This window comes from Amblyomma maculatum, chromosome 8 (genome assembly GCF_055883805.1).
Source record: "Amblyomma maculatum isolate TAMU_Amacu chromosome 8, ASM5588380v1, whole genome shotgun sequence".
In the NCBI taxonomy this organism is placed as follows: Eukaryota; Metazoa; Arthropoda; class Arachnida; order Ixodida; family Ixodidae; genus Amblyomma; species Amblyomma maculatum.
Window position 1 is genome coordinate 122,479,193 of NC_139351.1, and position 18,805 is coordinate 122,497,997.

Consider the following 18,805-nt stretch of genomic DNA (forward strand, 5'->3'; position numbering starts at 1 on the left):
CATGCAGGCCGGCTTGCACTCGTGGGGCGCCATGGCATCGGCAACCGTCTCCACGTTTTGACCGCAATGGCCGCAGCGTTCTTCTACAGGGCGAAGGCAGATGGCCACCCGGTGTCCGATGGGTCCACACCATTAACAAGCAGGGATTGTTCGTTCGCTTGTACTCCCGCACCGGCGCGACCGTTGAGTTGTAGAGGACAAAGCGTGGCACTTTCCGGCCCACGAAGGTGACCAGCGCAACAGAGGAGTTTCCGAGCTTGCGGACGAAAGCGATTTCTCCGTCGCTCCAGTTGAGTTTGTTGCGAAGAGTAGTCGAGGTCTCCCGCTCGTGGACGGTGATGACACCCCGACACACATCCCCGTTGAGTTTTGCGTGGCCAACGAGAGGAAGTGGGCCCTCACTTGAGTTCAGGATGAATTTCTTGGCCAGCTTGTTGGCCGTGGCGAAGTCCTGGGTGGTGCAGAGAAACATGTTCTGGTCCCAGAGGGGCCAGATGGTGAGGGTCTTGACCGCCTCGGCGCCAACATAGGAGGTAAGGGCTCCCGGGCTTCAAAAAACTTGGAGGTCAACGGTGGCCCGCGGCTTCACCACCGCTATGATGTCTTCCTTCTCGAAGCGAGGCATCTTGCTCGGACGCCACGATGGCATCTGGGCCAGCGGAGCCCGTGCGCCGACATCGGCAGCAGGAGAATTTCGAGACACCGCGCCTGTGCCGGCGGCGGCAGCAGCTGTCTTCGTGCGTTGGCCACGTTTGCGCAGCGTGACCAACGTGAAAAGGCTCTTGTTAGAGATAGCGTCCGACGATACGGTGCAAGGAGCAGCGAGCGCGGCGATGTGCTGCAACCATCGCCAACATATCCGCCTACCCATGCAACGGGATGGCCGATATGACACGGCTGCAACTGGTTTCGTTTGCTCAAACAAGCACTGAGAGCAGCACAATCTTGGCGCGTGAACGCTCTGTATAGTCACGTTAATTTTCTTACTTCGCGGACTTCCTTTGGAGTTGGGAAAAAACAAGCGAGGGTTTGCTTATGAGAAATAATTTAATGGATATTCCTGAAAGTGCATGCTCTTCAAATTTGCAAATCCTATTTATTGTGTTGCAGCGAATGTTTTTGCGGACATCTGGATTTAATGTGTCGCAGTCACAACGTTCGAACGAATCTTCTGTTCTAGCAACTCGCTGTTATCGTTCGCCTCTACCAACTACAGTTATCTGTCTTCTTCTTTTACTTCTTTTACTTAGCACGGTGCCACGGTGCCATGGTAACACGCCGATGGCTTGAAAACCTAGCGCAGTGTAGCTTTCACTACAATATTTCGTGATTTAGAAACATTAATGTAATCAACTAATTAATTGCACAATAAACGTTCCTGTGGTGTGTAGGGCGGCTGGTCTTATGCTACGGCCCGGCTTGGTGTGAACCCATTTTACGCCGCGCCCCACGGTGTCACTGACCACCATGACTTGGCGTGTACGCAGCATGACGTGACCGTCGAATGCGCTCCTGGCGGCGACCTGGGCAACTACATCATGTTCCCGAGCGCGCAGCAAGGAAAAGATCCCAACAACTACAAGTTCTCCGCCTGCAGTATCGGCAGCATATCTCTGGTGCTGAAGCACCTGTTCGCTGGAGAGTGGGCACGCGACAACTGCCTTCTGAGTAAGTATTTAGGAGGTCAGCGGCACATTTCAGTAATTAACTCGTTTTCATTGATTTTGCCACAGATATGTCCTAGTTATATGTAGCCAGTCTTTTGAAAAACACGGAGTGTTCCACACCCTGTGAAACTGGTGATAGTCGCCTGGCCTGGCATGCAGTATATTTGTTCGATTCGACATAGCTAATTCATTGGTAAATTATATTTTGCTTAGTTTTTAATGACTAACTATAGGAGCAAGGTGTCAATTCAAAAGTTTCAGATAGTCTTGAAAGACAGCTAGCAATGATGCTTGCATTAAGGTAAGATTACAGGTTCATTTGCTGGCCTTCAAAGGTAGCTATCACTTGAGCAGCTGCTTTCTTACATCTTTCGTCCTGTACAAAAACTCGCTAGACATAGTGGATTTAAGAGTTGATGTTACATCGCTGTCCCGTGGAAGATCTTTCTTGTTGTGCGGGTTGCCGGCAGCGCGTGCGATAAGCGTGCATATCCGTTCTGTAAACGGTACAGATCCGCACTCCATACACTCCTTCCGTTTTATAGGTTGATCAGACGCAGCCTGTTGCCTACGACAGAGAGATGATGCACTCGGATGGGCTCGTGCCCAATCGATGGCGAGACTGAGCGACCAACCGCCGGCGAAGCCAACGTTTTTGATTATTGTCATGGGACGAGGAATGCGCCGTGTCAATATAACATACTTTGGGCGAAGCAGTTACCACGCCATCGTCTGGCTACGTTGTGCCATAGTGGCGAGGCTCGAAGTGAGCGCACATGCGGCGCCCCTCTCTCCACAGCAGACTATTCAGCGTGACGTCACACCTTCTACACGCTCCGGCGTCTGAAGGTCAAATTTGCGGTGCCAGATGACCTTGGGAGTTGTAGAACGATAGAGTCACTGTGCAAATAGTAGGGCTTCTGGCCTATAAGATATAGGGCGCTACTTTACAGTGGTTCTGTGGCGCAGTGTATACCAGCGCTGCGTTTTGAGCTCGAAATATGGTAATTCAATGCAACAATTGTTCTCATTTTTCTTTTCTTTCTTATGTTACTTTACTGGATATTTTTTCGGAACGTGCAAAAGAATTTTGAATGGACGTTTAATGCTCACCTTTGGTGAGCATTAATCGTCTTTACCACGTGTCTTTACCACGTGTCAAAGGTGAGCTTTAATGCTCACCTTTGGTGAGCATTAAAGCTTTAATTAAAGCTTTAAATAGCCCGTGAAAAGCTATTTACTAAAATTTAGAAAACGTGCACGGGCGATAGGTATCACAGCAGTCATCTCCGCAACGCAAAATTTTAAGCCAGCGTCAATAGCACGGAATAAATCAGCTATCGAAAACAATTCTCCTCGCCCTCCTCAACTCAGCGTACGCTGGCGATTCGTTCAAGAAAAAATGACAAGTCTACGCAGACGGCGACGCCGCTCAAGCCAGGAATGGACGCCTATGCGCTTTTAAATCACAGGTGGTTCAGCTTGGGGCTAACCACGAATAATCGTACGTTAGAATAGTTAGGCCTGTTTGTGCGTTTTCTATCGACTTTTTATGGTTTTGCTTAATTTGAATTGGTTGTGATTGCAGGAGCCTAGTGGTTTAGCTCACCATACTACCTTTAAGGTCGCTTAATGCACTTCAAAGGGGCAGTACGATAGCGGTGTGTTTTGTATCTATCGCGCATGGCTGAACGTGCATGCAGACGACGGTAATATGTGAAAAACCGCCCGGCATACTCGTAGAATGCCCGGTTCGCACAGCTTGATGCTTACACCAAGCTGCACGAACGTTCCCGCATGCATATACTATAGGAGTTGTCTGACTCGGGTTTCCAAAGGTCCCGGTGGATTTTATTGTCACTCAGAAGAGCTGCCCATGTTTTCAACTCCTCCTGCCCATTCGGTCGTGTCTTGTGGTCTCGTGATGTCACACAACCCGCCGACCAATCAGTGTCCGGCCTTGTCATCCGATAACTTCGAACACTGTAGCACATACAGACAACGGTTTATTTTCTGACTGAATGTGCTAAAAACTGCTCAACGCAAACGGTAGCTTGGTGCAAACATTTCAGTTCACATTCTGCATTTACACTTCGTTCCGAAGTAAATAAATATCTATAGTGCTATAAATATTTATAAATATCTATATAAATAAATATCTATATATCAGTTCAATGACGCATAACCGTGAAAAGTAAAAAAAAAAACAATAATCAAATCGAGATCTAAATGGTCTAACTGTGCTATCGCACTGTGGTGGTAGCTGGCAGCTGACATGTCTGAACACCGACTCTTCGATGGTTTTTTACTGCTTGAGACCACATGATATCAGATGGTTGGGAGGGGCTGCCAACTCGAGTTTGTCGTTTGGGTTGGGAAGGTGGAATAAGAATCAACTTTCCAATAATGCTCTTGGGCAACGAGTTAGGCACTCTACACCTAGGCCCCACAGATTCGTTCATACTGCTTGCTTAAAGCAGGGCTTCGTATGTCGGGTGGTCGCCTAGCTATCGCCTCATACCCTTAAAGGTAGAGCTTAAACGCCCCTTCTATTTTTTCTTTAATTCTTGTGACATGCGCGACCAGGTGCAAATATTGATTTTCCTTTTGTAGCGAAAGCTACACTGGGCTAGGTTTTCAAGCCGTCGGCGTGGCACCGGGGTATCGTGACAGTGAATGTTGCTTAGCAACTGTCACGTGGTATAGACCGAGAGTTGGACCAGGAGCTGGAGGAGGTAAGAAGAAAAAGAAGAAGTGAGAGAGAAGAAGGAAAAGGAGAAGTAGTAGTAGTAGTAGTAGTAGTAGTAGTAGTAGTAGTAGTAGTAGTAGTAGTAGTAGAAGTAGAAGAAGAAGAACAAGAAGAAGAAGCAGAAGAAGAAAGATAGCTCGGTAGTTGGTAGAGGGTAATGCCAACAGCGAGTTGCTACGACAGAAGGTTCGTTCGAACGTTGTGACGGCGGCACATTAAGTCCAGGTGTCCGCAGAAACATATGCTACAACACTCACAGCTTTCGCTCTGTCACTGGGTTCAAGCCATGCTTAAACCCCAACTCGTTAAAATCCTGGCTGTAATCATGCCGTTCGGTCAGCTAGGGCCGAATTTCAGAAGGACGGACTGGCAGGAGTGTTCTGCGCGATATTTGAGTTGTGCAGATGAGACTAGGTCTTCTCGTTATACATGGGTCTATATTCTCTCGGTCAAGTTGTTGGGTGTGTTCTTTTGTCGGCTTGTTGTTTCTGCGCTGCTTATCCTCCAATAACAACTATATACTAACATGCACTGCATGGACATGTTTTTTGCACAAAAAGGTGGCAGGGGATTGCAAACACGCATGCGCAGATTCGCTGAGAAATGGGTCTGACGAAAACGCGGCGCCTAATTCCCACGCAGTTCCTCGGGGTCCCTTCTGCGGCAACCTGATCCGTGAGGGGAGAGAGCAGTGCGACTGCGGATACCAGCCCTCTCAGTGTAAGGATCGCTGCTGCCGGCCCAGGAGCCACAGGAAGCCATGCACGCTGGCCCCGGGAGCCATCTGCAGGTGCGCCCACATTTTTCGTCTCGATTTTGTCAGAAATATGGGGATATAGCTAAGCGCGCAATGCGCATTTGGGGCAGAAATGCTGGACCCGCCGCGGTGGCGCAGTGCAATAAAGAAAAAAAAGAGCCGCGGTGGCTTGGTGGCTAAAATGCTCGACTGCTGATCGGAGTTCCCGTCTTTGAACCCGATCGCGGCGGCCACGTTTTGATGGAGGCGAAACACAAAGGCGTACATATGCTGTGCGATGTCAAGTTAAAGGTACCTAAGGAGTCGAATTAAATTATTCAGCATTCGTCCACTGCGGTACCACCTTCTTTCACTGCTCCCTTCCTCTCCATCACGGTGTGGTTATGTCCAAGAGGTGAGGCAGCTACCACGCCTTCACTTCCTCAAAACTAATTTTCGTTTTCAAACCACTCGTCATCAAAGAACACCGCAAACATCATGATTCTGTGGTAGCGGCAACGTATGGCGGGTGTGCGTACACCCTCCGACATCATGCTCGCGAAACTCGAAGAAACGTAGATCTTGGCCGAACCGATCTACATTCCTTCTCCCAGTCTGGCCCACCGAAACCCGGCCGCCGGCGGCTGCGTTTCTATTCAGGCGAAACGAAGAGGCGTTCGTGTGCTGTGCGATGCCAGTGCACGTTAAAGATCCGCAAAGAAACACTGTCGCTTCGCCTGTCTTAAGTCACGGAGGCCCCGGCCTCCGTCCCATAGGCCTGTGTGCCGGGGGCGGAGAGTAGGGGGCCTCCTACACCGGTGAAAAAATAATTACGAGGGACTTTAGCGACTAAACTAGTGACATTTGGCGAAAGCCTGAGGAAACTTCTTGTCTAACGTTTCTGCCATCTGCCACACTTGAACGCGCGCCAAGAAACGCCACGCGGAGCGATGGCGTACCATCCAAACGCACACATTTCGGAGAAAGTGTGACAGATACTGCGCCTTTCCTCCAGGGCCCGTATTCAGAGTTTGCGTCGTTATCGAAGTGTCGCTATCTCACGTGACCTCGAGTGATCTGATTGGCCGAATAGCCGGAACCACTATGGAACCGGAAGAGGTGGCAGCATTATGCTCCGGCGTTTCCACCAATCAGATGACTCGAGGTCGGGGACATAGCGACACTTTCGATAACGACGCAATCTCGGCATACGGGCCCAGAAGTCTCATCTTGTCTAGCGCTCCTACCATCTGCAATCCCACACTTGAACGCGCGCCAAGGAACGCCGCGCGACAGCCGCCGCAAAAGCGGGACACACTTTGTCCACGACAGTATGAGCCATTAAAGGCTTTCGCCTTTGAAGCGCGTCGAAACAGCGTCGTCCGCCAGCGGCGGCGAGTGCAATGACGGAGTGCTCGACATATCAATACGCCGGTAGCAAGGGACCCTCCGCTTGAAAGGGCCGAAGCCCCTGTGTTTTCCAGAGCCGTAAGGCCGGGAGAGACCACCCCGCCCTATTAGGATACCCATGTTGGAACACCCATGGTAGGCCCCGCCGTGGTGGTGCACTGTTAAGACGCCCGACTACAGTGGCAGAGCACCCGGGTTCGATCCCGACCGCGGTGGCTGCGTTTCGATGGAGGCGAAACGAAGAGGCATCCGTGTGCTGTGCGATGTCAGCGCATGTTAAAGATCCCAAGGTGGTCGAAATTATTCCGCTCCGCGAGGATGGTGCAGTGGTAAGGCTCCCGACTACTGTGTCGGAGTACCCGGGTTCGAACCCGGCCTCGGCGGCTGCGTTTCGATGGAGGTGAAACGAAGAAGGCGTTCGTGTGTTGTGCGATGTCAGGGCACGGTGAAGATCCCCAGGTGGTCGAAAATACTCGGTAGCTTTCCACTACGGCTCCTCTTTCTCTCTGTCCACTTTGAATTCCACCTTCCTCCCTTCTCTTACGGCGCGGTTCAGGTGTCCGCAGCAACAAGTGTGACAGATACTGCGCCTTTCCCTTCCTCTGAACCAATTATTATTATTATTATTATTATTATTATTATTATTATTATTATTATTATTATTATTATTATTATTATTATTATTATTATTATTATTATTATTATTATTTTCACGTTCATATGTCACGTGACATTTGTAGCCAATCAAAGGTATACGCCTAATTCTCCCGGCAGCTGGCAAAATAGACGTAGCGAGCTGGACGTCGGCACAGTCAGCGTTTTGAAGTTATCAGCTGGTGTGCCGTTCTGTTGTTCTACGGGTATTCGGACTACGCGTTGCTTGCAGAAGGGAGGTGAAATGGAATTGCACTACCCATCCCAGTACACAGAAGAAGAGGAAATGTTGCTGAAGAAATACCAGTGTCTAAAGCTCAAGGTGAGTACATTTCGAGAAACTTCGTGGACGCGTTTGAAGGGGTTTATTGCGTTCATAGCGTTGTCATCGTTGATCACAAGTGTCTGTTTTGTGGATGTCTGATTGCTAGAGGTGCGTGAACATTGCACTAACTTTGCAATCAGTGCCGTCGCTCTGATAGCTGTGTCGTGTGGCCATAACCATTCAAACTCAGTAATTCAAACTCAGTCTGGCATAGATTAGCCTATGATGGACCATGACCTGGACGTAGACATTCCACGCCACTTACAAGAGTGGTGCAGTACGTCGTAACTAGAAATTGACTACGTCGTGAAGTCATATGACTGACTTTCAAGCAGTGCGATGTATGTCGTAACTGAATGATTATGTGTTAAAGTATAGTGAACAAAAAAACTGCCGCCGAGATTTCCATCTGAGAAGGTAGCTATCGCATCGGGAGTGACCAAGACAATGCACTATTTTAATGAATATTTCTCAAATCGCCGCACCTAGCGGGCTCCTGTGAAAGCTCTGACAAAACAGGATATCACGTCGCAACTATCCTCATCGCGGCCTATCGCACCTGTTCATTTTTCCTTTACCCCGTGGCACTAATAAACCGCAGGGACGGGCGTGCGCTTTTTTTTTTGCTGCTGCTCGTGTTTCTGCGCACAATTCATCATTCCCTCCCAGCGCGCAAACAATTGTCCGCAATACGCGCCCCCTCGACCTCCCTCGTGTGTAGCATTCCACACTTGTGCACGGTGCGACGCGGGGGAACCGACACTACGGGTAGCCGGTCAACCAATTTCAGGTGCGGGGGCGGCGGCAGCGGGATCGCGGGGCCATGATATTGCTGAGGGTAGTTGCGACGTCACACCCATTGGCTCAGAGTCGGGAGCAGCGCGCTGCCTCTGACCCGGCGGCCGCTCTGAAAACGTCAAAAATACAGTCATCCGCTCAAAAACTAACCCAAATTATGTGTCTGTACTAGTGTAATCGTTTTTTAAGAATGTAAGTGTGGTGCTTTCTCAATATCCTTGGATATTTGTTCAGTATACCTTTGTCATGCTATTACGTAACTATAGGTATGACTTGCAAGTGCTGTAGTATCATGAATTGATGATGTCATTACGACAGTTCTGCCTACGTGTTATGCACCCCGAGTTCGAGCAGTCGTGCGCTCGAGGTACCCATGGACGGTCCTAGCTCCTTCGTAACGCATCTTCGTATCAGGCAGTCTAGTTTCTCTTTTTCTCCAGCCTTGATGTCAAGGTAGGGCGTGGCGTAACCGATTCTGCTTATTACGTACGCCTGGATTAGTTTTAGTAAACTTCTCTCCTTGAGACCTCTTTTAGTGGCGACCCTCCTGATCGCATAACTTTCCAATTTCTTCTGGACCTCTCTGTTATGGCCGTGAGATTGGATGACCATCCCTAGAATCCTGATATGATCTACTTTTGGCACTAGTTTGCCCTCTACCCGAATATGAAACTCCCCACTATTGCAGCAGAGGTACTTTGGGGTATATACGAATAACTCCGATTTTTGTGGGGAGCACGAAAGTCCCCTTTCAGCCGCGCAATCGACAGTGATGTCGGTCGTTGCCTGCAGGCGTTCCTCCGTACTCGCATCGCTCCCCTGGTTAATCCAGACTGAAGCTGGCGCCACGTCACCTGTTGTAGCTTAGAGATTTATGAGGAGGAGGGTAGATGGTTCGTTGATCACGGTAATGGAGAGAGATTTCGTGATAGGATACCACACGCTCGCGAGCATCTCCCCAGGCGGTGGCAGTCGCTGCTCGGCTGACGTATACCCTTAAGCAAAAAAGTGAGCTGCTTCGTTGCCTGGGTGACCCGTATGAGTGGGCACCCATATTAATTGAATGGGGTGTCCGGGTGGGGGAGGGAGGCGAGGAACAGGATGGCTGGCCCAGAGATCCGACCACGAGCGAAGTTCCGTACGGCGGATTTGGAGTCGCTAAAGGTGGTGGTGGCGCGGGTAGTACTGTGGCGAGGGCAACCGCCGCCTCCTCCGCCTCCAGGGAAGTGGAGGCTAAAGCTGTACTGGCCGCGACCAGTTGCAAAAAGTTGGAGACAGCGCCGAGGGCGAACGCCGGGCGGGAGGGGTATGAGGCAGCGTCTACGTATACGGTTTCTGGCTGGAAGCCATAGTGTTTGTGAAGAGCTTCTGCGCGTGCCTTGCAGCGAGCGACATGGTAATCGGGGTGCATATTCTTAGGCAGGGGATGCACCTTAAGAACGTGGGGTATCGCAGGGGGAAGTGTATGTTGTGTAGAGCAGTGACCGGGAGGTGAGAAATGGATGCGAGGAATCCGTCCGTATTTTTTTTTGCAAATATTTGCGTCTTGTGGGAAGACATCGTAAAAAACGAAAAATCGTTTGAAACATCGATGCTATATATATATATATATATATATATATATATATATATATATATATATATATATATATATATATATATATATATATATATATATATATATACACAAGGGATACCCGGTATATTGCGATTTGAGAACCTAACCCATATTTTTAGGCCTGTCGTGTTCGTTAGAAGTTTTCTATGGTGTTTCAGAAAACACAGCTCCGTTACTGTTCTCGGTGGACCATTCGCATCCTAATCTCTGACGCGTCGGGCGCGTCCCCGCCTGGTAGCTCCGGCAGCACTGTGACAGGATGCTCACTCACGACTTAGACTGTGCCCAAGGACGCGGGATCGAATCCCGGCCTCGGCAGCCGTTTTTCGATGGAGGCGGAAAGCTAGGCGCCCGTGTGCTGTGCGATGTCAGTGCACGTTAAAGAAACCCAGGTGGTCGAAATTTCCGGAGTCCTCCACTACGGCGTCTCTCATAGCCTAAGTTGTTTTCGGACGTTAAACCCCAAAACCAAACCAAACCAGGAAAAAAAAAATTAAGGACACACTTAAGCTCCGCGTTAAGGCTGTGATGCAATAGCGTTTTACACAAACGGGCGATGTTTATTCATTTTATTTCATTCTTTTATTTTTCCTTATTTAATCTTTTATGCACCCATACTTCGCATCAGCAAACATTGATTTCCCTTTCTGAGCACCAAACATGGACGAAACATTATGGGGATAAGTGCTATTCCGCAGGCAGAAGGCGTATGTTCTAGCTCCATGCGTTGAAGAAGCGATGATGGCAGATCACGATGCGCACTGATCCTCAAGCAACAGAGAAGACAGAGAACACAGTATTGTTACATTTTGAAGAAATGTAACAATAGAGCATAGTTGTTGGCCAGTTATTATGATATCATAAGGAACTAAACCACAGAAACGACAAGTCGACAAACAGGTCAGTACGCCAAAAAGGGCCTACACCTTCTGCTTGCGGAATATCACTTCTCACGACAATTCGTCCATGTTTGGTGTACCAACCGATGTTGTTTCCTTGCCTCTGTTCTGTTGTTTCTATTGTTTCTACAGTTTTGTTCCATACAATGTCTTACCAACTGACCTATGCTCGGTTGGGAAATGAGCCCTGTTTGCCTCTGCGTGAAAGACACTAATGTTTGCTCATGAGTTGCGAGGACTTAGTCACTCCGCACTGTACAACTCTTATGCAATGCTAGCAACAGAAAGTGAAGTGGTTCTCAGCTGTACAACAGAATGCAGCTTTAGATGAAATCCCAATTAGGCTTGCGTAAAACGCTTCTCTGTGTATTTGCTCTGACACCATCACAGTTGCAGAAAAATGATCCTTAGCAAGATGACCGTAGCAAGTTTAGGATAAACAATCTGGCACCACTTGGTAGATAAGGAATGAGAGATCCGGTTCTGAACCCTGCATCCTGTACAGGCTATTTGCAGTACCATGCTGTGTAGTTTCGGAGTGGTCCTTGTTTTTAAAACGGTGGTTGATATATTCGACATGATTCAATCTTTGTGTCAGTAGTTAGAAAATCAGTTCGTAATGTTAACATGTCCTTACTCATCAATCACTTGTTATGCATGACTTCACATCTTCCTGCCTGTAGTTTTCAGGCCCAAAAACAAAATATGTGGCAATGTGCATTGACAGGGCTATTATGACACGTGCTTTCTTTGGGTTTACAGAAAAAGGCACTCCAGCAGAATAAAACACCTAAACCAGAACCACCTCCAGTCCAGCTCCAAACCACAGTGCGAAAAGGTCTGCCTGCACGTGCTATTCTTTGCATTTGCATAAAGAAAGCAGGGCAGAAAGTGAAGACCAAAAAGCTGCACGGGCTTCTCCATTGCTTTTGTGATATTACGGCTGTCATCGCGTTAGCAAACAAATTATTGATTGATCATATAGTTACCAGATTGATGCATGCTACCCAACATGATATCTGCAAGTTTTCTTTCTGCTGCAGCGATTTTCATGCATTTGCAATTCTCGATATTATTTTCAAATGTGAACAATTGTTTTCTCACATTTTCTTTTGCATCTCCTCTTTATTCCAGCTATTCCAGCCCAGGACCAAAGTACGCTTCTGAGACACACATTTTTGAGATGAAAATCTCACTGCTATTATGCACAGGGTACAACTGTGCAGCCCTTAGTGTCAGCCATGCATCTAACTGATTTTTTTTTTCCTGTTTTAGATTCTGGCACTAAACCAGAATCTAAACCAGATGCAAAAGAAGTCGCCAAGATGTTGCTGAAATCCGGGGTATGTAAATACAACCTAACATCAATCAACTTTTAGAAGACTATGTGGTCCACAGGGTACTGTAGCTTGCCAGTATATTTCTTAAATAGTTAAGTGCGGAGCAGCACGTAATGGACAGTATGCACGTAACTTTGCTAGCCCTGAAACCTGCCCATTAAGAGATTCCAATACTTACAGAAAAAAAGAACATTTCTCTCAAAGTCTGTATTTTTTTTATTTACTGCTAGGATATTTTGCAGTTATACATGTTTCTGTAATTTTTTGCTGGATGAAGTTTATATGAAACAAGAAAAAATATATGAATGTAAGCTATATTTATTTATTGCGAAGTTGCAAAGAGTGGTGGATGTAAATTAGGCTGCAGAATAAAGAGTTCATCCAAAAGTGTCTTTTGAACTTTACAGAAGACAAAATGCCGCACCCAAATGACAATGTCGTCATCATTTGTTCAGATGCAAGATGAAAATATAAGAGGTGGTGAGCAGTAGATGGCATACAAACGTCATCCATCACATAGTTTCTAGCATGGAAATTACTGTCTCTGGACTAGTCGCCTTCTGTTCATCTTATATTAGTGGATCCTTGACAATAAAAGTCAGTGACGTTTCACTTCACAAGTTTTTCCTACTCACCTAAAGGCAGGTTCGTAAAAATCTTGTTCTAGTGTTAACGATAACTTTTGTTTCATTGACAGGACAGGGGTTTTTATATTGCTGAAGCATATCTTTATTCAAGAAAAATGTTTGTTCCTACATTTCTGCTCAATAATATTTTCACAATTCTGGATCAGTTCTACGGAGTGAATCTTTTTAAAATGTCCAGCATTATTGTCTTGCATTGGCCATTTTAAATCCTAGCTGTTACTTCATCTGGTGCTATACTGAGTGCAGCATGAATAATGCTTTGCTTCCCATGCTTGAATGCAGGCTATCAGAGCCATCAAAGTTGAAAACAAGGAGCGGCATGGCTTCAAGCGGTCTAAAGCATCTGAACGTAAGCGCAGTCTCAACCAATCCTATGTAGCTAGTCACCCCACAGAAGACAACTCGAAGGCTACTGTGAGTTCTTCAAGCTCTATGTTGGTTTGCCGTGGCATGTTTCTGATCTGGTCAGCCACAGAAAGAAATGTGGTCTCAGGAATTTTGAGTCCTTACAGTTTTACTTCGCCAATCTAGCAAATCTCATTTTATATGCTGAGCCGCAAAGTGCAGGTTTAATGTTTGCCTTAGTTTGAGGTGAGTTGTATGTTGTGTTGCTTCACATTTTGGGGCACCAAGTTGGGCTAATGCAGTGAATTGTCATCATCACAGGGTTTACCACTGCAGAAAGTTAAAAGGTTTAAAGAAGGCTTAATGTATTATTGGGACCATAATGGCTCATGCATTTTATCTTCAATCAGAAAAATAGTGTGATACTAAGAAATGTGATCACAGCTGTACGTTATATAGCCTTCCAGTTTGCATAAAATTAGCGGGACACGCATAATCATACAAATTACTTGTAATTAACATACCGGTCTGTCATAGTGGCCATTATAATACATTAACATTGCAAATTGTTCCTGTAGGCAAATTTGATACTTGCATATGCATTCCTTGACTTCAAAGACTGCTGGTTGCTTTTGTGCGCAACCATCACAAATTATTTCATTTACCCTTTTCACGTCTGGACATTGCATAGAAAAAGAAGGTTCCCCGATAGGCTTTCCTTCTTCACAAAAACTGTTACCTTTGTGGTAATTGCATTGGAGAGGTATGTATGCATGTGTGCATGCATGCATCTGTGTGTGTGTGTGTGTGTGTGTGTGTGTGTGTGTGTGTGTGTGTGTGTGTGTGTGTGTGTGTGTGTGTGTGTGTGTGTGTGTGTGTGTGTGTGTGTGTGTGTGTGTGTGTGTGTGTGTGTGTGTGTGTGTGTGTGTGTGTGTGTGTGTGTGTGTGTGTGTGTGTGTGTGTGTGTGTGTGTGTGTGTGTGTGTGTGTGTGTGTGTGTGTGTGTGTGAGAGAGAGAGAGAGAGAGACAGAAAGGTGACCATTATATACTCATATCTGCTAAAATGAAGCAATATAGCCCACAGTTGTTTTTTGTCTTTCTGAAGAAAAGCATGTGAAGTTTATTTTATTCATGCCAAACTCTTTTTAGAACTACAACTGGTAAATGCTGTTTTGCTTTATACATGCTAAGAGTGTTTACTGCTTGAAAATATGTAAAAGTAATCTTCATGTCATTTATTATCGTTTTCACCAGTCTCCCAATTAAAAGTCTGACAGAGGTTCTAAATTTAAACTGCGCTTGTTCGTGGCACAGGGTTCGGCAGCCTCATCCTCACGACCAGCTGTAAAGCCCTTGTACGAAAGTTTTGTTAGTGGGGGCATTTTGGATGAAGATGACCCGAAACACTTGGAAGCATCAAGAGACTCTGAATTGGAGAAACCGTGGCAGAAGGACACGCTGTTTGTTTATGGGGCCGGTGTGAGTGAAGAACATTTGCGAGGAGCATTTGCACCCTTTGGTACCATCTTAAATATCTACATGGAGCCTGACAAAAAGTAAGTATGATAGTGTGTTGGTTCACTTGTCGCAGCAATGACCTAAGCTTGTTTGCAGTGGGCACTTTGATTTTGCTTGGTTACATTAATTACTGCCGGGGTGACGCAGTGGCTACGGCGCTCGACTACTGTGCCCAAGGACGCGGGATCGAATCCCGGCTTCGGCGGCCGCTTTTCGATGGAGACGAAAAGCAAGGCGTCCGTGTGCTGTGCGATGTCAGTGCACGTTAAAGAACCCCAGGTGGTCGAAATTTCCGGAGTCCTCCACTACGTCGTCTCTCATAGCCCGAGTCGCTTTGGAACGTTAAACCCCACAAACCAAACCAAACCAAGCCTTGCCTAATTTTCAGTGCTGTTCATCTTTTCCTGATGCCTGTGTTATCATTTGGTTTGGTTCATGAGGTTTAATGTTCCTAAGTGTCTAGGTTATGAGAGACTTCCTAGTGGGGGGCTCCGGAAGTTTCGACCACATAGGATTCTTTACCGTGCAGTGACATCGCATAGCACACGGGCGCCTTTTTTTTCGCCTCCATCGAAAAGCTGCTGCCATGGTCAGGATTCTTCGATCCTGTATTCCTGAGCACAGCAGTTGAGTGCCTTAACTGCTACGCTACCGCAGCAGGGTGTGTTAACGTTTGGGTTGATGTTGCTGTTACTGATGCAAATGTTAGACCTAAATTGTTGTAAAATTAGAGTTAAATATAGGCAGTTCAGATGAAAGTTGAACAGACTAAAATGAGTATAAGCTCACATATATTGTCTCAATAGCTCTCTCACACAACCTTTTTCCTTCCACCAATTTAAATATATTGTTACGGGGGAAATGGGTTTAATACTTACCGAATATTCGGGGAATGCATAAAAGCTACGTACAATCTCAAGCACAGTCTCAATAAAGCTTGTCCCCAAACGAATCTAGGCGCCACCACTTCGTTCTCCTTTTTCACAAGCGCAACCGTCCACTTTGTCCTTCTCTTTCACATGCGCAACACCGCGCGGCGCAGCGTAATTGACGTAACAATATATATATTATCATCATATAGTATCCAATTCAACTTGCTCTCTGCATGTTCACAATTAAGGTGATGGTAGGTAGTGCCACGGCCGCTCGATGGAAGTGGTAGTGCAAATCCATTTCTGCCCTCTAAGGATACACTCTTAATCTTTTAAAGGTGGAATTTTTTAAAACGTTTCACTTATAACCTTAACGTATGTAGAACCAGGTTAGGAGTGTAGCATTGTATATTTATTGGAGATAAGAGTACACTACTGCAGCATGGAACCATTTATGCTGATGCATTATGCCACTTCATAGTTCTGCTTGTTTCATCTTCTCTTGTGGTAACTGTGGCACCAGGCGTCAGTCATCAGCATCGCAATAAGTGTGAAACTTTTGCCTGAACCTGCACTGTTAAGTTTATTTTTGCTCAATGATACCTGACAAAGTCATCTTTGGCCTCATGTGTTTTGTTAAGGTTGGTACTGGGCCTAGATATTGAAAAAATGCCTCTTTTCTTACCTTGACCATATCATATTGACTTCCCATTTCTGTATTGTTACTATCCGGAAGAACATTGGCTTCAATATTGCTATAACTAATACTATGGAGTCAGGATTGTGCATGTACTGTTTTTGTGTTTTCAAACTCTACTTGACCATGAGAATATGAAGTTCAACAGTATGCATAGAAAGGCAAAGTAAGACAATCATTCAGAATTTACTGTGAGAGTTAAACAGATTTGTTTGCAAATGTCAGAGCATTAAAGTTATGCTTGTCTTTTAATGCAGTTATACTATGTATTGTGACCGTGGAAGTTTTTTGTGCAGCTGTGGCTTTGTGACCTTTGAGAAAATTGAGTCTGCAGAAAAGGCTGCTGGTGAGGTGAGTGGACATATGCTATTTCTTTGAAGGCTCCGAATTCGAGTACTTGTGAAAACTGTAATGCTGACATACCTTAGCTATTAATGACAGCGTAGCATTAAGAAATTTCAAGAAGGTGTGCGAGTAGAAAACCAGTATTTGCTTGCCATAGCTGCTTATATATAATGGATTTGGACATTTCCAGTTTTAAAATTTGTGTCAAGTACTTTGTGGATCTTAATGTGTGTTGTTCAGAAAAGAGTAATATGTCTGTCTCTGTAGATGAATGGAGCCACTGTGTCCGGAACCAAACTGCGAGTGTCTTTTGCCCGGAAGAAACCACTGACCTCTCAGCAGGCTGATGGTACTTGGACCAATACGGGTGAGGCAGTTCAGCTTTACTTTAGCTAGATTTAATTAGAGTATTTCCTTCACTACCGAGTGGAAATTTTGACTTGCTCTTACACATGCGTATATGCAATAGCGTATTTCAACAGAGGCTGGAACTGTGTATGTACTCTTGCATTTTGTTTCACTGAACCTTGCGTATGTGCAGGTTCAGTATGGGGTAAGAGCTGCTCATTGAATTTTGTAAAGTTGAATTCCCTGCTGGTTATAGCCTCATGGTGGTGTTACTGAAAGAGAATGAGCTGCAAGAGCCAACATCTAGCTTACCTTCAACAGAAAAAGTGCATAGCCTGCTAGGTGATATACATAGCTTTGCTTGTCTGCTTTTGAATTCCTTCAATAATCTTTAAGACACCTCTGGGAAACACTTTTTCTCTTCTTACCGATTGCAAGATCTCACTGAACAGCTGATGCTAAGTTATTTTAGTCAACTCATCATTTTGAAAAGGGTTTGTATAGTTGGTTTGGTTTGTGGGGTTTAACGTCCCAAAGCAACTCAGGCTATGAGAGACGCCGTAGTGGAGGACTCCGGAAATTTCGACCACCTGGGGTTCTTTAACGTGCACTGACATCGCACAGCACACGTACGTTCACTTATACAGCCTTAGTTCTTTCATGTTCTTAGAGGCAGCATAATTGCAAACAACCTGCAGAGCGTGCTTCGGTATATAGTATATGCAGTCAGACATGGCAATATCATGAATTATTGGCGTTGTTAAACTTTTCCTAAATATATTTATTAACTACTTACTTTATGCATCACAATTCAAACGGATATACTTGAAGTACCAAGCAGCATGCAGCTCTACCAATTTGGATTGTCTCTCTGGCTTTGTCTCAATACAGGTTGAGTGCATGCTAAAGATCCTCAGGTGGTCAAAATTACTCTGTAGCCCTCCACTACGGCTCATCTTTCTCTCTTTTCATTGTCACTCCCACCTTCCTCCCTACCCATATGGCGTGGTCAGATATCCACAGGAACCAGTGCGACAGATACTGTACCTTTCCCTTCCTGTGAGCCAATTATATAGAAACAACGTGGAAGGTCTTCATACCCTTTGTTGACATGGTATCTTGCACTTGCCAGCAGCGCCACTCAAGGCGTGGTGCGGGAGCAGTTGGTAGGCAGGTGGCTGCAGCCTCCTCCTGCATCTCTGCATCGGTTGATAGTGCCCCAGAGCTAGCGGCATGGCATGGTTAATTTTTGCCTTCTTGCAGCCATTCCCTGCTCACGTAGACTGTCATGAAGATGGTGAAAACGATGATGGCTTTTGTTCTGTCCTCCTGCTTTTTATGATACGCTGCTGTAATGCAGTGAAGCCACCTAGCTGGCACATTACGAGTTTTGCAGTTTTTTGAAGCCGCCAAACTCAATGGGAGGAGTGCTGAATGAATGTTGAAGCTTTGAAGGAGGTCTCTTTCAGCTACTCTTTCACTGTTTAAATGTGCCTTTCCTGTGCAAGCTTTTATTAAATTTTATTTTGTAGCATATTGACAATCTGAATTGTTTTATAATTTTTGTTGTTTGCTCAAATGAGTTCTGACTGTTTTCTTACACGATATACTTTTCTGAAATGTGAAACTTTATAGATAGATGCCTCTTAATTTTGTTATTTTTGTAGCGGCCATTATGGTTGACCAAAAATTCAGTGTTCTTAATTTGTACTAATCACAGTGCTGTATTAGAATTATGTTGGTGACTAACAGATTTTAATGTACTGCCTCAGTTCCTTTACTGTTGGAGCCTTCTCTGATAGCTGAGTTAAATATCGCTGTTCTTTTATTTGAGCTA

At 45.8% G+C, this 18,805-nt stretch overlaps 2 protein-coding genes across 2 annotated transcripts in view; both read left to right on the top strand.

Annotated features, from left to right (window-relative positions):
* LOC146182415 (disintegrin and metalloproteinase domain-containing protein 10-like) overlaps positions 1 to 18,805 on the top strand; it is a 49,433-nt gene that overhangs the window by 16,879 nt on the left and 13,749 nt on the right. Inside the window, exons 8-9 of the mRNA XM_084575949.1 lie at positions 1,488 to 1,668; positions 5,059 to 5,206. Of these exons, the coding sequence (XP_084432075.1) occupies positions 1,488 to 1,668; positions 5,059 to 5,206 (329 nt within the window). The remainder of the gene's footprint in view (positions 1 to 1,487; positions 1,669 to 5,058; positions 5,207 to 18,805) is intronic.
* The window catches only part of LOC146182416 (negative elongation factor E-like), an 11,538-nt gene continuing 193 nt past the window's right edge, over positions 7,461 to 18,805 (top strand). The window contains exons 1-7 of the mRNA XM_084577744.1: positions 7,461 to 7,538; positions 11,619 to 11,694; positions 12,132 to 12,199; positions 13,126 to 13,257; positions 14,503 to 14,744; positions 16,572 to 16,626; positions 16,888 to 16,987. Coding sequence (XP_084433870.1) covers positions 7,461 to 7,538; positions 11,619 to 11,694; positions 12,132 to 12,199; positions 13,126 to 13,257; positions 14,503 to 14,744; positions 16,572 to 16,626; positions 16,888 to 16,987 — 751 coding nt within the window. The remainder of the gene's footprint in view (positions 7,539 to 11,618; positions 11,695 to 12,131; positions 12,200 to 13,125; positions 13,258 to 14,502; positions 14,745 to 16,571; positions 16,627 to 16,887; positions 16,988 to 18,805) is intronic.